Raw genomic sequence first — 26,211 nt, 5'->3', positions numbered from 1 at the left:
GTCTCTCCTAGTAGGGATAGTGCTTGCTCAGCTGGGTACCTCTCCTGAGGAGGTTCAATATCTCAACCTCAGGCCTGAATTAAGGACTTGATCTGTGGCCATGATCTGCCTACCTTCTAGAATCCCAGTTCCTCTGATCTCAGTGAAACTTTGGAATATCAGGGATCTTCAGACGTCCCGGCAACATCATGCAGCATTCAAGGAATAGCCAATAGAGGAGAAACAGGCACAGACAGACATACATTGGAAAGCATGGTGGCGGACGGGGGCTCTCGCCCTGGCAAAGGTAACCAGTTATGAAGGCTCCATAGTGAATAGTGCAAGAAGCAAGCTCTCTGGCCATATTCACCAGTGGATTCTTCAGGCTGTTAGCTCTGTTACCAGTGTGTTCACAGAGGGCACTTAATAGATTGTCCCCTAGAAAAACAGAAAGGGTGGCTGCTGCCACTGTACACTCTGTGTTGCCGTAGGGACCAGGGACAGTGGAGTTTGGCGGATGGCAGGAAACCACCAGGGGCAGTGAATGGGAGGAAGCTTGCAATGAGAAATAGCTGCCGCTGGACTGGAGGTCTGTGATGGAGGACCAGAGAGAGGCGATATTCGGGGGTGCACGCATCTACACTTGCACTAAGTAGCTACACTGTGATTGTTTGCTGTAAGGGAAAGAAGAGAGGTTGGACATTGTGGAACTGCAGACACAAAATAAAACTTTTCAAGGTTTTCGTTATGACTTGACGTCTTTCTTCATTACTAAAATGTAGAGCATCCATCATGGTTTAAAAGCCTCACCGCTACCTCCTGCCACCCTGTCTGCCTTCCTTCTTCTGCCACAGCTGACACCATGTGGTCCCACTTTCCAAGAGGTTGTAAAGTGTGCATCATACCAGCTCACTAGATGACACCTGTCCAGTGACTATTTTACAGTCCTTTGCAGCAGGTTGTGTCTCCAGTCTGGCAGAGATGTTTCTTCTTTCCTTCTCTGAAGGGATTGAGCCAGTATAACTGGAGACAGGAGTTATTACTGCCCTTTTTAGGACAGACACTTTAGGCAGCTTATTCCTGGACAAATATCCATCCAATCACCTTACTTCTTATATTAGGCACAATCCTAGAAAGAATTGTGGCCACCTACCGTTCAAAACATTTATGGGATGATATTCTGTATCCTTGGCACCTGGACTCCATCCGGCTAGGAATACAGAAACAACACTGGATGATCGATGATCGATTGCGAACAACGGGGGCACGACAAGCATCTTATTTGTTATTTTACCATGTTTGGTACCAGTGACTACACCATCGTTAGTTCTATGCTCGGGGAGGTGAGGTTTCTTGCACAGTGATAGCGTTAGTTTTCCCTCATCCTATGTGATTTTTTCTGGTCTCGTAGTTATGCTATGTAGTGTGGCTCAGTTGACTAGTTCTGATAGATTATCGGAGTTCTTGTATATGGATGACACCAACTCTTTGTGTCTCTTCATCAGCATCCCACGGTTCTCTAACTATTCTACCAGAGTGCATACCCAGCTTTTATCACTGGATGAGCGCCAACTCGTTGAAATTGACCAGTAATAAAACCAAGTTACGGCTACTGGGCAGGAACGAACATCTCCGGCATGATAGTATCCGAGGAGCATTATGAGGCGATCCCCAAGAACAGAATCGAAGGTTAGATCCTTAGGTGTTTTGCTGCTTCTGTCTAAGCGCAGATCCAGTCATGCTCTTCCTCCTGTTTTCATACGCTTCATGTGTTGGGTAAGATCTCCCCTTTTCTACCCAACACATGCCATGCCAACGGCACCTCTTACTGCGAACAAACTCACATTCACCATTGAGCTTCTTGCTTCCACACTGCTAAATTTACAATTATCCAAACCCCTTCTGTAAGGAAGCCCACAGGTCTGAAGAAAGGGATCATTTGTATGTATTAGAGGATCCATTCAAGGCATGCTGCCTCACGCACCGGGCCATCTAGGCCTTCATCCTTCCTGTCTCAGTAATAACTTTGCATGTATGCTACCTCCAGACCTTGGCTCTCTAGGCTCCTGTGTCTGATGCAGGGCCAACAGTTCAATCTATCGTGGGGTGAAGGAAGATCTTGCGGTCCTTTGGCGACCACGTCAGGATGGCCATTACTCTCTGCAGCGTCCAACTTTGCTTCTGGAAAGCTCTTCCAACTTCCTTGTTCTGTTGGTTTGCTTTGTTCAGTCGTCCTGCTCCTTTCTGCCATCCTTTCAATCGTTAGTATGTTTTGTTTTCAACATTAAGATGCTTCAAGGTTGGAGATAATAATGAACAAGTAATCAATCAATCAATCAATCAGTCAAATTCAGAAAGGGGGTAAATGTTTTTTCTCACAAAATGCTCTGCTTCACTATTCATGCAAATGTATGTTTATTTCATAGACAGTGTTCTGAAAGCAGCAGTTATTTCAAGCGTTAGAACAATTGCCAAGATTGTGTACCTCTATTTTAGGTCCAGTGCCTTCAGTTCTAAAATGCCTCTTAGAAGGACAGGCACATCAAATTAAATCTGCTGTATTGTTCTACAAAGCTGTTTTTAATGGGAACAGTTGTTTCCCAAATACTCCCAATGCCGAAGACAGATTAAAAAAAACAACATTTAAAACAGAAGACTCACTTCAAAGCATAGCTGGAAGGCGCAGAATAAAAGAGTCGCACCTTTTATTACAGCACGTGGGTAAATGTAGGCTTGTTTGCGCCTGAATGTAACATTGGTTATATTTTACACAATCAGCTTTGTTCTGGATGGTATGTTATCTTATGTTATGTTAAGGGACCTTGTTAAGCGCACTTACACCACAAGGTTTCTAGGCGCTGAGGTACAGAGGAGGAACACAAATAAACAACTCCATCAAGAGATTGCACTAGCTATACCATGGCCGAATAACCTGGTCTTTAGCGCCAGTCTGAACTTCAAATAGTTTGCCTCCATCCTTATTTTGGGAGGAAAGGAGTTCCAGATCCGCGGAGCAAGCACAGAGATTCTGATGCCACCCGTCCTCTTAATTTTGTACTTCTGGATGGACAGAAGATTCTGAGAAGAGCAAAGCGTACGACTCAGAATATATTTCTTAAATCTAGAGACTATAAAAGAAGGACCTTCCTCCGCAAGAGACTTAAAAGTAATACAGACGGCTTTAAAGATACTCTTTTGCTCCAAAGGGAGCCAATGAGGCTCTCCAAAGAGGAGTAATGTGACGGAGCCGAGGCTGCTTATGGATAAGACATGCTGCCTGGTTCTGAACAATCCGAAGTCTGGAAAGAAGAATTTTAGGTAATCTGGTATAGAGAGAGTTGGCATAGTCAAGACGAGAAATAACCAGAGCCATGGCCACTTGGGTCTGGGTGTCAAGGTTTTATTCCAAACTCCCAGGATCGGCTTGTTGCTCAAATGGGTCCACCTCTCAACCGCCCCACTCTTTGATGCTGTAATAGCGTAGAGGGTTAGAATGAAGGAAAGGAAGGGGACAGCAGAGAGGGAGACCTATAACACAAGAAACACAATTAGAGGAATGTTCCATCTCCAATCTCACTTCCCTATTATATACAACCATAAAACAAATGCTATAACTACCTGTAAAGGAAAATAACTTGAAGCCTTCTGAGTATTCTTGTTGGAGATACCTTATCACCTGAAGGCTCTCTAAAGATAAGAAAACACCAATCAACATATAGTGAAACAAACCATGGGTAAGAACCACACACAAACACTCGCTCCAATCATTACCCACCACAGTACTTCAATGATCTTGCGTCACAGGGGAGGGTGAGTAAACAACACACACCACTATCCCCTGCTAAGAAGACAAGCATTGAAAATGCAACAGGTCTCGGCTTTGTAAAAGTTAAAGCAATTCTGTTTGTAATTAGGTGGCTTTTTAGCTTTGGTTTTATTAGTGTTTTTCAAACTTTCATATACATAACATGCATATGTATGCATATATGTTTATGTATGCATGCATTTATATTTGTATTTATATAGATATGCAGATGTATATATATGTATGTATGTGTATATATATATATATATATATTACCTACTGGCGGTCGCCAGTAGGCAGTTATAGTTAGGACCACGTTTCCATAGGAAATCCGCAACATTCTATTTTGAATAACTTTGGCGCTGGTCGACGAATCCTCGCGAATTTCTCAAAATAGGTGGGGCGCTACGCTCCGCTCCTACCCTGAAAGTCTCGGGGGGATTCGTCAAGCGGGGGCTGAGATAAAAGGGGGGTCCCAAAACGTGTTTTTCCCATTCATTTTTCCATAGGACCTTTAGACAGGGCTACAGCCCGAACGGCTGAACAGAATTACTAGAAATTTGGCAGAGAGGTAGTCCTCAGGTCAAGGAAGTGCCTTTTGTAGGTTTGGTGTAAATCTGTTCAGTAGATTCTGAGAAAATAGCCTTTAAATCAATATATATATCTGAGCCAGCTTACGGTACGCTTACCGTAAGCTTACCGTACGCGTACGGTGGCGTGCGCGAGCGCGATTCTGATTGGCTGTTACATCTAAGTAAACATTCGAATCGGTCGAAACCAGGAAGCGGCGGCCGCCATTTTCTCTCTCGCACTCTGAGGGGGGGGCTGTAAACAAAGGCAAAAAACATATAAAGGGGCTGTTTAGACAGCGCCCATGCACATAGCCATGTTAGTTGAGTCCTCAAAGATCCCCCAAGGCCAAAAACGGTAAATTTGTATTTTTTGAAAATTTCGCCGATTACGCTTACCGTACGCGTACGGTGCGCTTACGCTAAAAATTTTAATAAAAAAAAAAAAAAAACACTCTCTGTGCATGGCATATTATTGTCATCACTTACAAATTAAATTTAACAGATTACCTATCACAAGGAAGCGCATAATATGTCCTCCATGTGCGCACGGTGCGTGCCCACCTTGCGTGTACGGCACTAACTGCGTAAAGTGGGCGCGCGGTGCGCGAAGCGCACCGCGTGCTCACTGGGCGCACACGTTATAGTTAGGAATTAGCATTTAAAAAACCTTGCAAATTCACTGAAAAAACCATAGGTTTCACACATGTTATAGTTAGCGGAAATTTTACTGATAAAAAACCAATGAAATTCCCCCGTTATAGTTAGTGCAGGCAACTATAACTCACGCGACCGCAATCTTCTGCTGATGACATATGTGTCTTTATGAAAAAAAAAATATTTGTAATATATGTATAGCTAAAAATGTATGGAAGAAGACATGGGCATATAAGTGTATAAATACAGTATTAGCATCAGCAGAGGATTGCGGTCGCGTGAGTTATAGTTGCCTGCACTAACTATAACGGGGGAATTTCATTGGTTTTTTATCAGTAAAATTTCCGCTAACTATAACATGTGTGAAACCTATGGTTTTTTCAGTGAATATATATATATACACACACATATATATATGCATATGTGTGCGGGTAGAGAGAGGTAGTGAGGTGTAGAGGTAGAGAGGTAGAGGCGTAGAGGGGTAGAGGTAGAGAGAGAGGAGTGGAGATTAGGAAGTGAGTAGTAGAGAGTGAGTAGTAGAGAGTAGTAGAGAGTGAGTAGTAGAGAGTAGTAGAGTGAGTAGTAGACAGTGAGTAGTAGACAGTGAGTAGGAGAGAGTAGTAGAAAGTGAGTAGTAGAGAGTGAGTAGTAGAGAGTAGTAGAGAGTAGAAGAGAGTAGTAGTGAGTAGTAGAGAGTGAGTAGTAGAGAGTGAGTAGTAGAAAGTAGTAAAAACTGAGTAGTAAAGAGTGAGTAGTAGAGAGTAGTACAGTGTGAGTAGAGAGTAGAAGAGAGTAGTAGTGAGTAGTAGAGAGTGAGTAGTAGTGAGTAGTAGAGAGTGAGTAGAAGAGAGTAGTAGAAAGTGAGTAGTAGAGAGTAGTAGAAAGTGAGTTGTAGAGAGTGAGTAGTAGAAAGTAGTAGAAAGTGAGTAGTAGAGAGTGAGTAGTAGAGAGTAGTACAGAGTGAGTAGGGAGTAGAAGAGAGTAGTAGTGAGTAGTAGAGAGTGAGTAGTAGAGAGTAGTAGAGAGTGAGATGTAGAGAGTAGTAGAGTGAGTAGTAGAGAGTAGTAGAGAGTGAGTAGTAGAGAGTAGTAGAGTGAGTAGTAGAGAGTGAGTAGTAGAGTAGTAGAGAGTAGAAGAGAGTAGTAGTGAGTAGCAGAGAGTGAGTAGTAGAGAGTAGTAGAGAGTGTGTAGTAGAGAGTGAGTAGTAGAGTTCTTTCTTGAAGCATAATTTAGCAAACACTGCCATATAATTTTGTCCTTCCCTGCCGTATAATTCCTGCGGCCTTATCATAAATACAGGAAGATCAGTCCAAGGAATTGTTTGAAAAGTATTTTGGCATTCAACTCAGAAATACCTACGCTTCTTCCACAGATTCCCTGGATCCTGCACCGATGCTGAAATGTTCACATATCTCTCTGAAGGGTGCCCTGCATATAAGCTGCACTGAAACCACGGGATGTCGTCAACACTCCCCGCCGTTCCTAGGTCTATCTGTCTGGCCACTGAAGCTGTCTGCTCTCCCCTTATAATCTCCAGACTCGCGGCTCCGCCTTTCATCCGCCGCCAGAACACTTCACCTAGTCTTGTTACACATTCTTAGATGGTCCTGCCTGGGGCATTTATATTAACGTTACCACTAAGCTGCCAGCTCGCAAGCGTGACCGCCCCCCAACTCCCCCCACCCCAAACATCCCCCCTCCACCCTCCTCCCCCGCCTCCCGTCCAATTTTTCCCCCAGGCGACAGAGATATCTTTAGCCGCTACACATGGTTCCGCTCTCTCTTTTCACTGATTAGTATTTTTTTAGGCTCGCTCTGTAAACAGACGGCTTGGCCTGCCGTGGAATCTGCACTAATGATGAATTCATCCTAGGAGCGATCAGACAGCCTTGGAAGAAGTCGCGGGGCCCCGGAGGGCCGAATAGCTTGAAACTCTGCACCGAAAGGAGCGCCTAATGTGAGGGTGCCGGGTTAAAGCACGCGCATCTCTTGGCTCTTTTATTAATTATTTTAAATGGGAAACGCCGATCTCGCAGGAGGCTGGCAGCCTGGAGGTACTGGGAACATCGGATGTGATGGCAGATAACGACTGCCGGGGTCTTCCGATCTCCCATGGATCTCTCTTCGGACCACGGAGGTGGTAAAGTACCGGAGAGTGGGGTGCGGTGCTATCTCATCACCACAGAGGGGGTGCAGTGCCGAGAGGTGTGCAGCACTCCCTTACACAGGGACAGCGTGTGGTAAAGAGGGCGCTTGGGCTCTAGTCCCCTCAGATGTACAGGAGACACGTGCAGAGTGGGTGTTCACCGTCGCGCCCTGTGATCTGACTCTGAGGCACATCAGCGGTATGCCCCATGACGCGCCCTGTGATCTGACTCTGAGGCACTTTAGCGGCAAATTAAATGTTAAGAAAATAAAGTTTAATGCCCTTATCAGCAACCCATCCTCTAAAGAAGACCCTTCACGACAAGAGATACTGGTATTAAACAAACACGTCCCGAGTTATTAATTTCCCATATCAGCAAGGTGCAATTAAAAACCGGTTTACAGCCCTCAGCGGGACAGCAGCCGGGGATCAAAGATGCAATAATGTCCTTTTGGATAAAGGCGGCGCAGCCGTTGGCATGAATTACCTGCAATAATTTATTTCCCGCAGATAAAGGCGCTGAGTGTTTAAAAACATATAGTGACTCTGCCCCAGATAGCCCCCTCCCACTCCCATCATGGATTTACGTACGGTTAAACATCGAGTGAAGATTTAAATACAGACAAACCTGCACTTCTCCTTGGTCCCCACATTCAGAAAAATATCCGTACCTGGAAGTGTCCCATGACGCGCCCTGTGATCTGACTCTGAGGCCCATCAGCGGCATGCCCGATGACGCGCCCAGTGATCTGACTCTGAGGCACATTAGCGGCAAATTAAATGTTTTGTGAAGTAAATGTTAAGAAAATAAAGTTTTGCTCTCTCCCGTTGGAGAAGAATGAGGAGAGAGTTGAAAGAGAGAAATAAAAAACATTGAAAACAAGGCAAATATAAATATTGAAAACGAGTTAAGGAAAATGCTGCTACTACAACAAGTGCGGCGTGCGCGGCGCGGTCCCGAGAGTAAAAGAGGATCTCTTGTCTTTATGGGGCCATGTGTTTAAACACATGGCCCCATAAAGATAAGAAACCTTTTACTTCAGAAGGAAAGCAGGTGAGCCCGTCCAAGTGGGTCGTCCGAAAAAGCCAAAGGGAGGCAACATGGGAAGCTCTTTTCCAATGGCTGGCCACCGTTTAGCATAAACGGTGATGCCAGCCAATGGAAAAGAGGGTCGGGGCTTAAAGCCCTTTACTGAAGCTACTCAGGAACATTAAATCTCGCCGAGCGAGCTGCGCATATGCGCAGCCACGCTAGCCGAGACCTCAAAAACAAAAGAACAAACATAATGCAATGTTGGTGACATCTCTTCCAATGTTAAATGTCCGTTGTAGGCATTAATAGCTCAAATTGCAATCCTGACTGTTCACTCAGCCCAAATATCCATGTGGTATTTCCACATGTAGAAATGTCACGTAATCAAATTTCCAAATAGTTAACAGAATAAGTATACGATACACTTAGATTCTTCAGAGTGTATCAATCAGGCAGTTTGGGCACCCCCACCTCTGAGTTGCGGTTCATGGTTTGCCCATAGGACTCCAGGCTTGCTTGATACCTTATCAAGTAATTACTCAGATCAAGAATGGTGACTGCGTCACCCTTACCGCCCTCGCAGCGTAAAGGCAGACCAGTTTCTCCACTCCGTTACTCACTTCTGCTCCTGCTCCAGCTCGAATCAGAATACGCAGCAAGGGACAAACTCAACAGCCCAGTATTTAAGCTTCCGGGTATTGCGTGTCATCACCTGTGCGCGCTCGCCGACAAGAACAGAGTGAATGATGGGAGGTGTGGTCCGGGCGTGAGATGGAGACGCTTCCCACCGCGCTACCGTCATCTCGCTCAGCGAGCCTCACTAATCCGTCCGGATTTAGGGAAGTGTGACACTGGACTTCGAAGGCAAGGAATCCATATATTTTTTAATCCTTCGGAGAGATAAGAAACAAGACAAGAAGAGATTACTGCCCCTAACTGAGATCTTAAGGATAACTCATTATCAATGGTGACTTCCAGACTTTTAGACGATATCTTTGGGGATGGCTGATCCCCCCCCCATATCGATGAGCTAAAAGGAGGCATTCCAGTAGAGCATTTTACTGCTCGTAATGACGGTCTCTGTTTTACCCGCATTCAGTTTGAGATCATTGATACTCCTCCAATCACGGATGAAATGCATAGTGCTATGAAAGTTGTCCTTGGAGGCCGAAGAACCATCAAGCCTAAAGAGTGGTTGCAGATCATCTGCCCAGTTGTAAATTGTGCAGTTCATATTTCTTAATGCTTGGTTGAGGGGACGGATATAGATGTTAAAAAGGTGTGGGGATAGAGAGGAGCCTTTTGGTACCCCGCAATCCAGATGTACTTCTAGTGCCGTAAAAGGGGCATGCCAGACTGACTGGGTTCGATTTTCCAGGAAGGATTTAATCCATTGCAGAACTGTAAACTCCAGCGGCTTTTACGGTCCACAAATATATTATGGTCGACTGTGTCTAAAGATGTCGACAGATCCAGGAGAACCAACGCCGAAGCAGAACCTTCATCACCCTCCTGCCGCATATTATCTACCACTGATAAGATACCTGCCTCAGCGGAATGTGCAGGTCCAAAGCCAGCTTGACGTAAGTCTAAGAATTGTGACTCCTCTAAGTGAGAACAAAGACACTGTGCTCCATAAGTTTCTAAAAATGTTGCCAAAAAAGGCAAAATAGAAATAGGGTGACAATTTTTCAACAATAAAGGGTCTTCACTAGATTTCTTCTGGAGAAGGATTACAACTGCCTCCTTGAAGGGTCTCGGCACACATACTTGTGATAATGAAGAGTTAAATAAGGTAATGCGGGGCCAGCAATTACAGACATTTTTTTTAAGAGCCCCAGGTGGACAGTGGTCATTTGGGGAGCCTGACTTGACTTCAGACAGTAGTTTGCAAAGATGTTCTTCACTAATACAAGGGTTCCTATCCTCCAATTTAATAAATGTATTGTCCTTGCCAGCGGGGATTCTGTTCTTAATGGTTTTAATCTTTTCAACAAAAAGGAGTTTAACATATCGCAGAAATTCTGGGAAGAGGAAATGGGGGAGGTGGATAATTCTGACACAATTTTGAAACTTCCTCTGATTTATTCATGGATTCAAGTATCTTGTTAGTAAAAATGGCCAACATTGCCTGCAATAGCGGGACCTTATCATCGTTCTGCTGCTTTTTACAAATAGCTCTCTTTTCTGGGGCATCGTCTTTTCGCCATTTCCGCTCAGCATGACGTAGTTCCAGCTTGGCTGACTTCAGTCCCTCCGAAATCCACCTGGCTGAGCCAAGCATTTAACTGCTTTAGATATGCGTAAAGGGGCATGAGTACTGCTGGCCTCCAGTAGGCAGAGAGCTGGATCCTTTTCAAAAGAGTGAGCATTGTGAGTCAGGCTTTCTAAACCTCAATTCCTCATTGGTCTTTCGTCTCTTCACAGGTAAGGGATCCCTTAATCTGGCGACCAGACAGGCAAAGGACCCACCAGGGCTTCTAGCCTTCTTGACCTTAGGGGTCACCAGTTGAGACCAGGCAGTTGCTTGCAGAGTCCTATTGGGGGTGTAAGGTCGTACCAGATGTTGTAGCAGCTGGGGGATCGATGAGCCATACCAAGGACCATAAACTGGATCCCCTGTTGAACAGGTAGCCAGGGAAGGGGGCTAGCGAGCCTGGTGCAGACTTGTGTTCAGGAATCTTTTGCAGGAGGTGAGCCGCCACATTTAGTACCACCTGCAATCTTCTCGCCACATATTGGTAAGCCTGGGCGGTGTACACGGAGTGGCATTCCGCGGAGTGCCATAGAGTTTTAAAAAACTCTGAGAGACTCGGCTCCCCCCCCAGTCCCACCAATTTTTTTTAAAAAGTGTAAAAAAAAACACTTACCTTCTTTCTCGCATCTGCAGACCACCCTTCTCGTTGCAGCGGTGTCTCCTTGTTCCCGCCGTCATCCTCCTCGTCACCGGTCGCAACTCCCTACGTTTTATGTCAGAGGAGGACGGCGGCAACAAGGAGACCCCACGGCCAGGAGGAGGGAGGCCTGAAGACGTGATAGAGAAGGTAAGTGGGTTTTTATTTTACCCTTTTCGGGTCCGTTTTCACACGTACTCCACTCCGCCACGGGGTCGGAGTTTTGCCTCCACTTCGCATTCCCAGCGCAGCATGGAGTTGTTAAAATTCCGCAAACTCTGCTGGCGGAGTGGAGTACGCCGCCCGGGGTTACATATAGGGGACTTCCACGATAGAGAGAGTTGCCATAATCTAAACGCGACCGAATTAGTACCTGGACTGCAGGTCTCCGTGATGAGAAAGGTAGGAACATTTGTCTAAGCATCCTCATGATTCTGATACAACTAGCTGCTGGTGTCCACACTTGTACTTCCAAGGCGAGTTTGCTGTCCAGCTAAATACCCAGATTTTTTACTGTAGTTTTGGAGGGGGTTGGTGCCTAGAGAGTCTGGCAGAACTTCATGGACCAGTAGTTGGAGTCATTGCCAACCACCATGAATGAATGAACAATCTTATAAAGCGCATGAATACCCGGAAGCGTCTTGGCGCTGAGTAGTTAAGAAAAAGCAGATGAGGGTCAAGTCCAAAGGGATCACTGGTTGAACAGCCAGGTTTTAAGGTTCTTCCTAAACGTCAAGAGTGTGGGTGAAACTTTGAGTTCTGGGGGCAGGAGATTCCACAGTAAAGCTGTGGTTCTAAAGAAGCTTCTGCCTCCCAGGTGGCCCGCCTAAAGGAAGCCACCTTCAGTAAGTTTGCTGTGCTTCACTTCACTTCAGCTGTATCCCCATTAAGCTCCAGACTTCTTACGGACATCCATTCCTCTACTACTGGACTGTATTCATTCAGCAGTTAGGAAAAGTAAAAACAAGCATTTACAATGCAATAGGTCTCGCACTGACATTATTTTGAGCTATTGACATTGTAAATGACATTGTTTTTTGGTTTTGTTTTTCTTTTTTAAAAGATAAATAGAATGCATAGTAATTTAATATGATTTAATTTAACAATGCCAATTGCTCAAAGTCTAGATACGTGTCTGCCAACTCACAGCACTTCTTCATAGAAGCATTTAAAAAAAAAAAAATCACCTTAAAGATATTTAGCTTGTCTTGGTAGTATTGTGTACTTCCAAACAGCAGGGAATAGAAGACGAGTTAAAATAAATTTCATTATTGCTCTTAGAAAGGGATAAGTACTTCAAATCAAACCTGGCACTCCAGAAAATATGCTTTGATTTTTCCCTGCAATAACTGCCTTCCTGTAAAACTTTTCTCAAGTTCCATCTCAAATCCTACTCACTGAAGTAGGATACCCTACTCCAATATTAATTAATCCTTTCAATATTATAAATACTCCTAGCAAAAGAAAACATTTTATCCTTGAATGCTTTGCCTTAACCTCTTCAGTGCCCATGACGAGATGGTCTCGTCATGGAGCACGGACGCGCTGTGCCCATGACGAGACTATCTCATCATGAACCCCACCCACTAATGTAACGCCGGGCACAGGAGGGGGAAAGGGCGTGGCACACAAGGGGTTAAGCCACAGAGGCTACCAACACACAATAGAAGAAAACCCCAGAATCACAGAACAGAATCAATGACAGAGATGTCAACAGCCTGTGAGACTGGAAGCCATGATGATGCCACTGACCTATGGCGAGGTGAGGAACCCAAGTCAGTGTCAGCAAAAGATACTGCAATTGCACCAACCACCACTATGATGTCACTGACCTTTGGAGATGTTAGAGACATGACACCAAAGTCATGGTGATATCATCGACCTATGCTGACATTAAATGAATATGATGTCAAGGAAGATTTATTTAAGCAACCAAAGGGGGCATAACCAAAGGCTGGGTGTCGTGATTTACTATTAACTCCAGCAAAGGATTACGCGATTGCACTAAAAGTAACCGTGACGTCTCTGACCCATGGAGACCTCACACACAAATGATATCACCAAGTGAGGCAGTAACGTCAGGGAACTAAGGCCACTTTATCAAAGCCATGGCGGTGTCAAATACTTAGTATGAAGTCACCAGATACAACGCAATGTAAAGAAAATAGCGAGCCATAAGAGACCCAAGATCATTTCACTAAATTACACGAGGATTACAACTATCAATGTCAAATCAACTGCTTATGGAGACGTCAGCAAATGCCCCAATGGTGTCAAAGACAAGAAATTACAGAACCAGTGACGATATTTAGACCGGTCAATCATGACGTCAGCCCCTCTGGTCTGTGCGTCAGCCCCCAACTGATGACAAAGCTTTTTGCCCGCTGCCGTCACAATGAACTCCCTGCTCCGCCACTGGCGGAAGCCACCCATCACTAGGGCCAGCCGTCTTTGTGGGCCTGACAGGGGGAGGCCATGGAGGTCGCACTGTCAATCAATGACCTCCCACCCCAGCTCGCTGCCCGCCCCCGGGAGTTCCATAAAACACAAAATGGCAGCTACTGCCCCTTACCATCCCGAGAGGTGCCCATCAGCTGATCAAGCATAGCGTGCATCTGTGCCTGGGCCGACATGGTGTGGGAAGGTGGGGCTTTTGCCAGCAGGCAGAAAAATATTAAAACGGGGGCGAAAGTCTCCGCCTGGAGCTCCCGCCACCGGAACCCGTCCAAAGAGAGCGCAAGTCTCTATCTGTACTGCGCACGCTCAGTTCTTCAGCCTCCACACTGGCTCTGTTTCCAATACACTGATGATCCCACTAAAGAAGGGGGAGACTACTACTCACCAGTACCACTACCGATCACACTTCGGAAACATGATCCCACACTACACGCCTCCAAGAAATAAAAAATTCCTTCACGACAGCCGTGAAGCTGACGACCCAGTGCGGAAGGGCCGTCCAAAAGGAAGAAAGGGCAGTGACCAAAAAGCATGCTTTTCAATGGGGAGTCGGCGTTTAGCATAAACGCTGATGCGACCCAATGAAAATGATGGGTGGGGCTTCAAGTCCCCTTCTGAAATCTCCTCTCTCACAATATGTCTCGCCGATCGAGCAGCGCATGCGCGCTGAAATGCTAGGCGAGACCTAATGAAGCACACTATTTTTATAATTCTGAAGTGTGATGAAAACAGAGATTTTAATTGGAACAAAACAAATCAAGACACTTTACTTCGTGATGCACAAATTATACATATTCACAGAAACACGATTCCCACGCATCATTCATGCGTTATGTAGTAATATCAGTAAACTGTATGTCTGCGCAAAGTTAGTGACCACATCAATAGAAAATGTGCTGTCTGTAAATGACCATGCGATACCGCACCATGCGTTAGTTACGTTCAAGAATTGCCCCTCGTCATGTCCATTTAAGGTAGGCGGGTCGCAAACAATTGTCATTCTAAAAAGTGGGTCGTGGTACTAAAAAGTTTGGGAACTACTGCCAAAGAATTTGCAGCAACACTTGGCTGTAAATGCATAGCAAACCATGTAATCATTTTTCCTTGACGCAATATTTGTTTTTCCTTTGCCACATAAATAGGTAAAACATGCCGCATAATTTGGTCAATCATTGCAAGATATTCTCAGTGCACCTGATTGTAGTCTTGGAACCTTCATTAAATGTGGCTTTTTAGCCGATTGGATTCCTTTTTGGGTTATAGAGGTGTGAACTTGGTCCTTTTTGCAGGTATTTGATGTAGTACCACCACAGCTCCGCGAAGCAGCCGCGTGGTTAGCGAGGATGCATGTATTGGGGCATCTTGGGCTCAGACAGAACATGCTGTGTGTTGCCTAATGCCAGTGACACCAGGGCAGCAGACTGCACTGTTGAATTTTGCTATCCATCATGTATATTTACACATTTTAATTACTGCATTTTATACACAGGCAGCTAAAGCAGTCACCACAAAGATTTAACGTAAACTCAGCAACTTTGCTAATGTTGTGAAGTTTTATGCTTTGCCACATTTGCAGCACTTTACAGCACTTTATCTCCTTGTTTAACACAAAAATGGTTTAGCATGAGATAAACTTCATAAAAAACAACTACTGTTCTTGCCATTTACAATACTGTTGAGCATATAAAAGTTCCCCAAACAACAACTTTTCAGATAAAATCTAGATGCACTTTTTCTCCTTGGCTGAGTCTGGTTAGTGTGAACATGATCCCTGTGTAGGCTGAAGCTTATCTAGCAAATTGGAGAAAATCCTTCCATGGCTTGAGGCAAAGAAATGTCAGGAAACTTTGAGAAATGCAAAAATCAGGAACTTCTCAAATCTTTGTCAGGGAAAAGTCTTTACAGGCCCTTAAATATTACTTGTGTGGAATCTTACAATTGTCTGGTCTAGTGAGAAAGCAGCCATTAGAACCCACGTCTCCTAGCACCAAAGTCAGCAACCACACCACAGCACACCACAGCACACCACAGCACACCAGAGCACACCACAGCACACCACAGCACACCAGAGCACACCACAGCACACCACAGCACACCAGAGCATGTCTCCTTAGTGGTTTGGGTAGACCAGCACCTGGGGAAGTAATGCTAGTGCAGGGGTGAAGACAGGCCTAGAAATGATTGTATGGTTCTAGGTCGGCTGATGGTCCGCAGTGGTGGCGTGTGGCTTTGTGTACGTTTTGGGATAGGTAATAGCGGTCTTTACCCCTCTCTTTCAAGCTTAAAGAGTACACCCTACTACGGAGTGTTTGTACGAGTAAGGAATGAATTGTCCTTCTTTTAACAATGGCAATATAGGATGTGACCTAGCTTGTGTAGCATTTGGACAGCACTCTGATGAATGATGTGAAGCAGGTCCTTATTACCCAGCAGAAGGATGAGAAGCTACCTTCCTCCGGGTTGAGGGTCCTAGTCTGGCCTTCACATAGCAAGAAACCTACTTGACTTGAGTGCAACACAGACCAGCCTTTGCTGTCTTTGCTTTGATGCTCCCAGAAGCTTCTTGAGAGGATGGGAGATCTACTAACTTCTGTCCTACCTTGCTTTTCTTCTACAGACACTGGGTATGTAAGAAACATGCGTAGAGGGCTTCACGTCTTCCTGAAAACCACCTGCGGAGTCCTGACAGCCCTGAGTCTGGTTGGGACAGCCCTGCTGCTGCTCTGGAAGAAGAAGGCAAGTCGAGGTTTGTGTAGGTTTGGTAACAACCTCACCCGGAGCCACACTTACCACAAGTGGAACACTTCTGGCGTATCCGTGCAGCAGGGTGTTAACTCGTGGGTTTCTCCTTAGCGTCCTCCCTTCTACTAACCAAGTCTTCCTTCCCTCTAATCAATATCAATCAATGTCAATAAGAAACTTTATTTCAGCCAATTTGACCATAAAAGTATATATATAATAACATACATTTCATTCGATTAAAAAATAAAACAAGGAGAGGAAATCCATTCTTCACGTGGCAATGCGTGTATAACACGTAGATATAACATACAGACAATCTATGTCATGGTCAGTCCAATCCCACTAACTTCATTAAAGTGCATGTGCAGTACATGTGCAATATGCAATGCCTGGCATAATAAACCCAAGCTCTAGCCCACTGGCCATCCATTACAATAGCTTTTTGTAAAGTGTCTGTCAATTAAAAACTGTACACATGAGCATGCGCCCAAGCCCGAGAGCCACCATTCAGCTTCTTGGCGGTCTTGTGCACATGTACAATATCCATAAAGCCAAATATACCTCAATATTATAATACAAAGAGCTCATAAAAGTCATAAATATTACATACAAGTAAAAGACATCCAGAGTCCACTTAAAAAATATATAACAAGCATTGGCATTGGCATAGCCAATAGGTCTCGCCTTTGGGACCGTATAAGTGTTTAGCCATGCAACAGTTGCATAACAAAATACTTATAAGGTCCCAAAAGCGAGACCTATTGGCTATGCCAAGCGGCCGTGCGGCCGCGAAAGTGATCGCGATCAAACATCAAAGCGGCCGTGCGACCACGAAAGTGAAAGTAATCTGTAGCTCTAGGCTGGCCTGGTAGCACTTTTTGGAGCCCTCTCAATAAGTCTCGCCAGACCAGCGCATGCGCTGGTTCAGGCGAGACCTAAAAATGATCAACCAGAGTCTATGGGGGTCAACTTCTAAAAAGCTCTGCGTGTACACCACATGGAGAATAATAAGCCTGCTACTGAAAATGCTACAGGGAAACACGTATCATATTTCAATATCCTAAAAGCCTCTAGGCAGTGCCTGGTTCCCAGGTTTCTGCATAACTGAATCAGGCATCGTTTTCTCGCCTTCTTGTATCCTTGGCAGAAAAAAAACACATGATACTCTGTCTCTTCTGCGTTATTACAGGCCGGGCAACCCGAGGTTTGTGAACCCACCCATTTGTTTGTGAGAGCACGCAGTGGCAGTACCCCATGCCTAAACTGCAGGTATAGCTTCCTTACAGCAGCCGGTTTAATGTCATCCAGTACGGGCTCTAATCTGGTCTGTTCTTTGATTTCTAAAAACACTATGGTAAGCTTGCCTGTTGTGGAGTTCCCCTGGAGGGGGGCCAGTTTGTTCTTCCAGTAGCCCTCCTTCAATTCCTTACTTGATATAATAGGGCAAGTTACTTCTGGGTTATGCCACAAATGACTCCTTCCCATAGTCGGAAAGGTGTCCCGGATAAAAGCCAGCCTTGGTAGCTTCCCCACCCCTGGTATACTCAACACCTATTTAAGTTCTTCTCTGTGCTCGACCAGCGGTGGGGAGACCCACAAACGTTGCCAGAATTGAAGTGGTTGAAGGGCGGATTCTTCTGAGATTGATCTGACCCTAAGGTCTAGTTGAAGCAGGGGGAGGGGGGAGCTACGAGGGAGAGCAAATAATTGCCTGGCAAAGGTGTTCTCAACTTTTACTAGATTGTCAGGAAGACAGTGGCCCCAAATTTCAGCGCCATACAAGGCAGCACCTCTAGTTTGCGCTTTGCAGATTTCTACTATCGGGCCCACAGGTTTGTAGATGGAATTTCGGAATACCCTTGTCAGGGCCCCCGTTGTCTGGGTTAACTTCAGACTGGCTTTTTTAATTTGTGCCCCCCAGTACATTTTTTCTGTAATCGTGATGCAAAGGTACTCAAAAACAGGCACCCTCTCCAGTGGTCTGCCTTCCAAACACGGATTTGGTCGGGTGCTGTTACCTGAGTTAAACACCATGGGCCCGATTCACAGAACTAACTTAAGACAAAATCCTAAACTTACTACCATTTTGGTATTCACAGAAGGCACTTAGGAGTCCTAAAGTTAGGACTCCTAACTTTACTACTACTAAACTGAGAAAAATCCTAATTTTAAGGCTTTCGGTATTCACAGAAGGCATTTAGGAGTCCTAAAGTTAGGACTCCTAACTTTACTACTACTAAACTGAGAAAAATCCTAATTTTAAGGCTTTCGGTATTCACAGAAGGCATTTAGGAGTCCTAAAGTTAGGACTCCTAACTTCTGTGAATACCGAAATGAGTAAGTGCCTTCTGTGAATACCAAAATGAGTAAGTGCCTTCTGTGAATACCAAAATGGTAGTAAGTTTAGGATTTTGTCTTAAGTTAGTTCTGTGAATCGGGCCCCATAAATTTTGTTTTCTGTAGGTTAATCTCAAGCCACCTTTCCTTACAGAAAATGTCGAACTTATCAAGGACCCTCTGTATACCCATAGGTGTTTTTGAAAGTAGCAAAGTATCATCAGCGGACATCATGGATGGGATTTTGCGGTTCGCCAACTTGGGGGCGTCTATGTCCTTCCCTGTATTTAGAACTTCAACTAACCCGTTTATAAATAAACAAAAGAGAGTCGGAGCAAGGACACAGCCCTGACGGACACCTCTAGCTACAGGTATGGGCGTAGTAAGTTCCCCGTGTTTACCAAACCTAATTTGGGCAAAATTACCTTTGTGTAATTGCCTCAGAAGTTGGCACAGGTACACTGGAACCCCCAGGTCCAGTATGGTTGCCAACAGTTTGTCCCTCGGCACCAAGTCAAAGGCAGATTTTAGGTCCACAAATTTTAAGTAGACACTGCCAACCTCAATATACACGGTCTTCCAGTGTAATAATTGGAGCCTGAAAATCTGATCTAGTGTGGACATTTTTTCTCTAAACCCAGCTTGGAATGGGCTAAGAACATTATGCTCCTCCATCCAGCTCTGTAGGCGACCCAGCAGCACTCGTGCAAATATTTTTTGACTGATGTCAATGAGGCTTATGGGCCTGAAATTTGTGGGGAGAAGAGGTAAGCCCTTTTTATAAACAAGTACGATTTCCGCATCTGCCCAAGTGGCAGGAATTGCCATTCCTAACAGGATGGCATTGAATAGGGTCCACAAGTAGGGTGCCCAAATGGTGGGTTCACTATGGAACAGGTCCCCGGGGATCTTATCACGCCTTGGGGCTTTTGCTGGCGCTACTTTGCTCAGGGCTGCAGTTATCTTCTTAAGTGTTCTCACCGGTGTATCTGCTATCTCCTTAGAGGTTATTGTGTGTGCCTCAGGACAGTTGACCTGTAGGAGAGAAGGCTCATTATCTGCTACACTATCTACTGCCTTTGCCCTCGGGTAGTGGGACACAAAATGGGCCTTCCACACGTCCGTCCCTAGATTCGGTTCTATCGCCGGTTTACCTTCAGAACTGCCCGTGTTTACCACGTTCCAAAAAGTCCTCATATCACGAGTACTCAGGGAACTTCTCAGGGTATCCCACGCGTCTTGTTCCCAACCTTTTTTGGCCTCATCCATATTATTTCTATAGGCCGCTCTTTTATCTTTAATTAGCGGCATATCCCTGGCCTTAATGGCAGAGATCAGAGCTGATTCGGCCTTACAACAGCTTTCATTAAACCAGGGATGTCGGTGTTTTTTATTATTCCTGATTCTTTTATTTGGGTAGAAAAAATTAGCCATAATAGTTGTCAGTGTAGCGTGGTTTTTGGCAACTTTTGGAAGTGCAATTGATGTGCTGTCAGCGAGAACAGATTGCATCGCATTCATGAGAATCGGGATGATGGTTTGGTGTAGGGAGGACAACCTTTCTCGAGATTGACATATGTCCACCCATCCAACTCTCTTCCTACAGTTGGTGAGGGTTATCATCAGCTGGTGATACCGGACCAGATACACTCCCAGGGCATGGCGATACCATCTCTGGAGTCAAGGTGTTATGGTCGTGTGAAGGACCGTCAAGGAGGGACACGACACAAACTCTCGGTAAATGGGGTTTTATTGAAACAAGTTTTCTTTTTGTCCGGCTGGTTAGCCTTTCCCTTGCAAAGGTCGCTGGATTCGTGATGGTGGTGGTATCCGAGGATGCGTAGGGGTGGTTCTCTCTTCCTTCCCTCTAGGACTTCGTCAGCGGTTCCGAGGATGGTTCTCCGGATGCCCCAAGGGAGAGAGAGATAAGGGACGATATTAGCTTTGTGACGTAGAGGCGCGCAGCCCTAGCACCAAGGACCGGGGAGTGAGGATTCACCGTAGTTGTGAGTGACTAATAGGGAAGTGGCTGAAAAGGTGAGGGGTTTTTCTCAAGCTAAGCCGTGAAGGGATTTTTACGGGTTACTCGAGTGACGCGGGGTCTCTCGCCTTCCCATCCAACCCGCTACCCGGTCCCGTACCTGTCCGAGCCACGCTCCTCCCCTGGGAACGTGGCAGGGCGCTTCACGGAGTCCGTAGCCGCCGGGTCTCTCGTCTCTCCTTCCTTCTGTTTCCTCCGATGTCCTCTCTCTCGTTCCGATATTCTCCTCTTCACCGTCGTACTCTGACTCGCCTTCGTCCTTCCTCCGGGAATCGCCGTCCCCCCACTTCCTGGTTCCGCCTCCTTTTGAATCTCCCGGCCTCGTGACGTCGTCCCAGGGCGGGGATTGAGCGCCGAGCTCGATCCAGTTAAAGGGCCCGGCCCCGGCCGGCTGAGACTGTTCTTCTACGTCCGTTGCCCACTCGTTCTGTGGAGAAGGAAGAACGTTAGGGACCCTCGTTACCGGTGTCCACCAGTCCGTACCCTCCTGCGTTCCTGGTGCTACCCGAAGGGCCCCGTCACATACCACCCCCCCGGCCGCTCCCGCTCGGGGAGAGGCGTGGACCGCGAGAGAAAGTCAGCGGCACAGTTGTCCCTCCCCTTGCGGTGTAGCACCGAGAAGGTAAAGGGCTGCAGGGAGAGGAACCAGCGGAGGACCCGGGCATTATTGCTCTTGTTCCTATACATCCACTGTAATGGGGCATGGTCCGTGTACAGGATGAATGGCCTCCCCTCCAGGTAATACCTCAGCTTTTCCACCGCCCACTTAACTGCCAAACACTCCTTCTCAATAGTGGGGTAGGAGCATTCCCTAGGGAAGAGCTTGCGGCTGACGAAGAGAACAGGGTGTTCAAGCCCATCGTCAGCTATTTGGGATAAGACCGCCCCTATCCCGGTGTCCGAAGCGTCAGTGGTGAGAATGAACTGTTTCAGGAAATTGGGGGAGATGAGCACGGGTGCCGAAGTGATGGCTTCTTTTAACTTTGTGAATGCCTGCAGTGTGTCAGCTGTGGGATGCCTAAGGAAATGCAGGGGGCAATCTTTACGGAGAAGATCAGTCAATGGTGAGGCTAGGTCAGCAAAAGATGGTATAAAGCGTCTGTAGTAGCCAATCAACCCCAGAAAGCCCCTCAACTCCTTTCTGGTGGACGGGAAGGGGGTGTCTACTATAGCCGTGACCTTTTTTTCCTGTGGGGATATGACTCCATCCCCCAGGACATATCCTAAATATTGTACCTTTTGGAATGCCGCTCGGGATTTCCTAGCGTTAATGTGCAGACCTGCTCAGCGGAGAGCCGTGAGTATGGTGGTGAGGTGGTGTAGGTGTTCCCTCCAGGAACGGCTGAACACCACAATGTCATCTAAGTATGCTGAGCAAAAGGCGGAGTATGGCATCAGCACTCGGTTCATCAGTCTCTGGAAGGTTGCCGGGGCCCCGTGGAGCCCAAAGGGCAGGACCGTAAACTCGAAAAGCCCAAGATCGGTAGAAAAGGCGGTTTTTTTTCGGTCTTCTTCCTTAAGGGGCACCTGCCAGTACCCCTTGGTGAGGTCCAACGTGGTTATGTACACGGCATCTCCGATTTTCTCGATTAGATCGTCCACTCGGGGGATCGGGTAGGCATCAAACGCAGATATGTTATTCAGCGCTCGGAAGTCCATACAGAACCGGGATGACCCGTCGGGTTTGGGAATCATCACGATTGGAGAGGACCATGGACTGGTGGAAGGCCGGATGACCCCTAACCGTAACATGTCCTTCACTTCATTCCTGATGGCTTCTTGTTTTGCAGCCGGAACTCTGTAGGCCTTTTGTCGCACTATTTGTCCGGGGGGGTTTCAATAGAGTGTTCTGCGAGGCTGGTTCTCCCCGGGGAGTCCGAGAAAATATCTTCAAAGGGTCGGAGGCTCTCTCTCAGTTGTTCCTTCTGCTGGTCCCTTAGATCAGGGTTTATGACCAAGGAGCCCACCGAGGAGGCATCCGTGCAGTTAGTCGGTATTAAGAAGTGGGCGGTTTTCGGTGGGGTACCAAGCCACTTCTTAAGCAAGTTGATGTGGTAACTTTGAGTTCTGGAGGGGGTCACCTGTAGCTTGTAGGTGGTATTTCCGATGGTGTCCATTACCTGGTAGGGACCCTGCCACTCACTTCAGAATTTACTAGTGCTGGAAGGCAGTAATACGAGGGCCCATTCCCCCACTTGCAGCGTTCGCAGTTTTTTTCCGTGGTCGTAATATTTCTTTTGCTTCGCTTGACTTTTTTCCAAGTTGGAATGGGCGAGTTCTCTCAGCTTTCCCATTTTGGACTTAAGTTGGAAGGTATAGTCTAACAAAGACCGATGGTCTTGGTTGTCTTCGTTAATCCAGGCATCTCGGGTCATCTCCAACAAGGACCGGGGCTGTCTCCCATACAGCAACTCAAAAGCCGAATATCCCGTGCTGCTTTGGACTTGGGCCCTTAGGACGTATAGGGCCAATGGAAGTAGCCTGTCCCAATCTCCCCTTTCTGCGGTCAGCATCTTCCGTAGGGTGGACTTTAAGGTGCGGTTGTATCTCTCCACCAGCCCATCCGTCTGGGGATGGTACACGGAGGTATGTAACTGGTGGATATCCAAGGTCGTACATACTTCTTTCATGAGGCGGGATGTAAAAGGCGTCCCTTGGTCCGTCACCACCTCTTTAGGGAACCCTACGCGGGAAAACAATTCAATCAACTTGTCCGCCACGTTCTTGGTGGTAGGGGTGGTTAGGGGAAATGCCTCGACAAACCTGGTGGCATAATCCACGATGACGAGAGCGTGGAGGTGACCTCTCTTGGTGCGAGGGAGGGGACCTATCAAATCCATGCCCACCCTCTCAAAGGGAACCCCTATGATGGGCATGGGTTGTAACGGGGCGGCTAGGGGCTTATAGGAGGTCTTCTTCTGACAGATTTCGCATGTTTGACAATACGTTTCGATGTCTCTATACACCCCTGGCCAATAGAAGAATCGTAGTACCCCGCTAGTGGTTTTCTCCCTCCCGGCATGTCCCGCAGTAAGATGTGTATGCGAGAAGAACAGGATCTGGTCCCTAAATGGCTGGGGTACTAATAGCTGGGGAGTACTGTCTTTAGTCCCTTCCCTGTATAACAGCCCCTCTTTTATAATAAACCGGGGATAGGTGTCTCTAGGGGATGTTTGGTTGAGGTGCGCATTTTCCCAGGCATTAAACAGAGTGCGATCGTTAGACTGGGCGAAGCGGAAGCTTCGGTCTATAATCCAGGGCTCAGCAGTGACTAACCCCGAGGCGGGCGCCTCGCGGTCCCCTTTCACTTGGGATAGGGAATGCTTGAACATTGTGAGAAAGTCGGGGTTATCGACACCTAAAATCAAGTCTTCCGGCAGGGACTCCACCACCCCCACCTTCACCGTACATGTGGGTCCGTTGATGGGTGTCAAGGGAACGAGGGCCACGGGATAGGGCCTGACCTCCCCGTGTATGCATCTTATGTGTACAATTTGTTGGGACAGGTATTGGTGGCTCAACACTAGCCTTTTCTGTACCACCGACTGTCGGCACCCTGAGTCTAAAAGGGCGTTCAATGTGAAACCATTCATCCCCACACGTACGTAAAATGAGGCGCCCATCTCAGCGGAGTATAGGACGCTCCGTGGAAGATACCCCACATCCATGGGCTCGTCTACCCTTTTCCTCGGGCATAGTCTGGCGATGTGGCCCCATTCGCCGCACTCAAAGCATTGAGGTCCTTTAGGAGGGGGCCCATCGAAACGTGTGGACTTGGGGCGGGGAATGGCTGGAGGAAGGGCCGGTTTTCTCTCGCTTCTGGTTCCCGCTGGGGTTTTGAACGATTTCTCCTGTTCCAGGGGGTAAGACCGTGGCTGGGCCCTCGCGAAATACTTGGCCATGTCGACCGCTTGTTCGGGGGATAAATGGGGGTGTTGTTTCAGCCATCTCTGAGTCCCGAAGGGTAGAGCTTCCAGAAATTGTTCCATGTATATTCGCGTCATTATTTCCTCTTTGGTACTAGACTCGGGTTTGAGCCATTTGTCCGCAGCCATTTTAAGACGGAAATACAAAGTTTTAGGGTTTTCCCCCTGCACCCCTCTCTCTTTCCTGAACTTGCTCCTGTAAGCCTCTGCATCGAGCCCCAGGTGTTCCAGGATGACCTCTTTAATGTTGTGATAGCCTGTCAATCCTCGGGGGTTGGCCACCTGATAAGCAGCCTGAGCTTCCCCTGACAGTAGCGGTGCTAGGAAGAAAGGCCATTTTTCTTCCGGCCACCCGCAAGCCCGAGCCGCTCGCTCGAAGTTGGTCAAAAACGCATCCGGGTCTTCTCCCGCAACGTATTTTTGTAAGGACATTCCGGACGCGGGGGAATAAGGAAGCCGTCTTTCTACGGGTATCGGTACTCCAGGATCGGCTGCGGCCTTTGGTAGGGACTCCAGGTGCGCTTTCATGGTGTTTTGGAATACCTCCCTGTCCGCTTGTGCGGACGTCATCTGTCTCTCCACGGCCCAACCAAGTTTCTCTTGCCCCTGGACGAGGTGTTGCACGAGGGCCTCCATCTTTAGTTCACCGACGGAGTGAGATGACAATTCCACTTCTGACACCAGTTGTGAAGGACCGTCAAGGAGGGACACGACACGAACTCTCGGTAAATGGGGTTTTATTGAAACAAGTTTTCTTTTTGTCCGGCTGGTTAGCCTTTCCCTTGCAAAGGTCGCTGGATCCGTGATGGTGGTGGTATCCGAGGATGCGTAGGGGTGGTTCTCTCTTCCTTCCCTCTAGGACTTCGTCAGCGGTTCCGAGGATGGTTCTCCGGATGCCCCAAGGGAGAGAGAGATAAGGGACGATATTAGCTTTGTGACGTAGAGGCGCGCAGCCCTAGCACCAAGGACCGGGGAGTGAGGATTCACCGTAGTTGTGAGTGACTAATAGGGAAGTGGCTGAAAAGGTGAGGGGTTTTTCTCAAGCTAAGCCGTGAAGGGATTTTTACGGGTTACTCGAGTGATGCGGGGTCTCTCGCCTCCAACCCGCTGCCCGGTCCCGTACCTGTCCGAGCCACGCTCCTCCCCTGGGAACGTGGCAGGGCGCTTCACGGAGTCCGTAGCCGCCGGGTCTCTCGTCTCTCCTTCCTTCTGTTTCCTCCGATGTCCTCTCTCTCGTTCCGATATTCTCCTCTTCACCGTCGTACTCTGACTCGCCTTCGTCCTTCCTCCGGGAATCGCCGTCTCCCCACTTCCTGGTTCCGCCTCCTTTTGAATCTCCCGGCCTCGTGACGTTGTCCCAGGGCGGGGCTTGAGCGCCGAGCTCGATCCAGTTAAAGGGCCCGGCCCCGGCCGGCTGAGACTGTTCTTCTACGTCCGTTGCCCACTCGTTCTGTGGAGAAGGAAGAACGTTAGGGACCCTCGTTACCGGTGTCCACCAGTCCGTACCCTCCTGCGTTCCTGGTGCTACCCGAAGGGCCCCGTCACAGGTCGCTATCATGACGAGGCACAATCTTTAGATCTATTACCCTGTGCCAGGATTTTGTATCTATCAAGATATAATCTAG

At 47.2% G+C, this 26,211-nt stretch overlaps 1 protein-coding gene across 2 annotated transcripts in view; it reads left to right on the top strand.

The window, feature by feature from the left end:
* NFAM1 (NFAT activating protein with ITAM motif 1) overlaps window positions 1-26,211 on the top strand; it is a 150,272-nt gene that overhangs the window by 41,554 nt on the left and 82,507 nt on the right. For both annotated transcript variants that reach the window (XM_085637367.1, XM_085637368.1), the window contains one exon: window positions 16,158-16,276. In XM_085637367.1, coding sequence (XP_085493493.1) covers window positions 16,158-16,276 — 119 coding nt within the window. The remainder of the gene's footprint in view (window positions 1-16,157; window positions 16,277-26,211) is intronic.

Source organism: Triturus cristatus, chromosome 12, assembly GCF_964204655.1.
Source record: "Triturus cristatus chromosome 12, aTriCri1.1, whole genome shotgun sequence".
Classification (NCBI taxonomy): Eukaryota; Metazoa; Chordata; class Amphibia; order Caudata; family Salamandridae; genus Triturus; species Triturus cristatus.
Note: the sequence above shows the minus strand (reverse complement) of the source record. Positions and strands in the feature narration are given on the sequence as shown.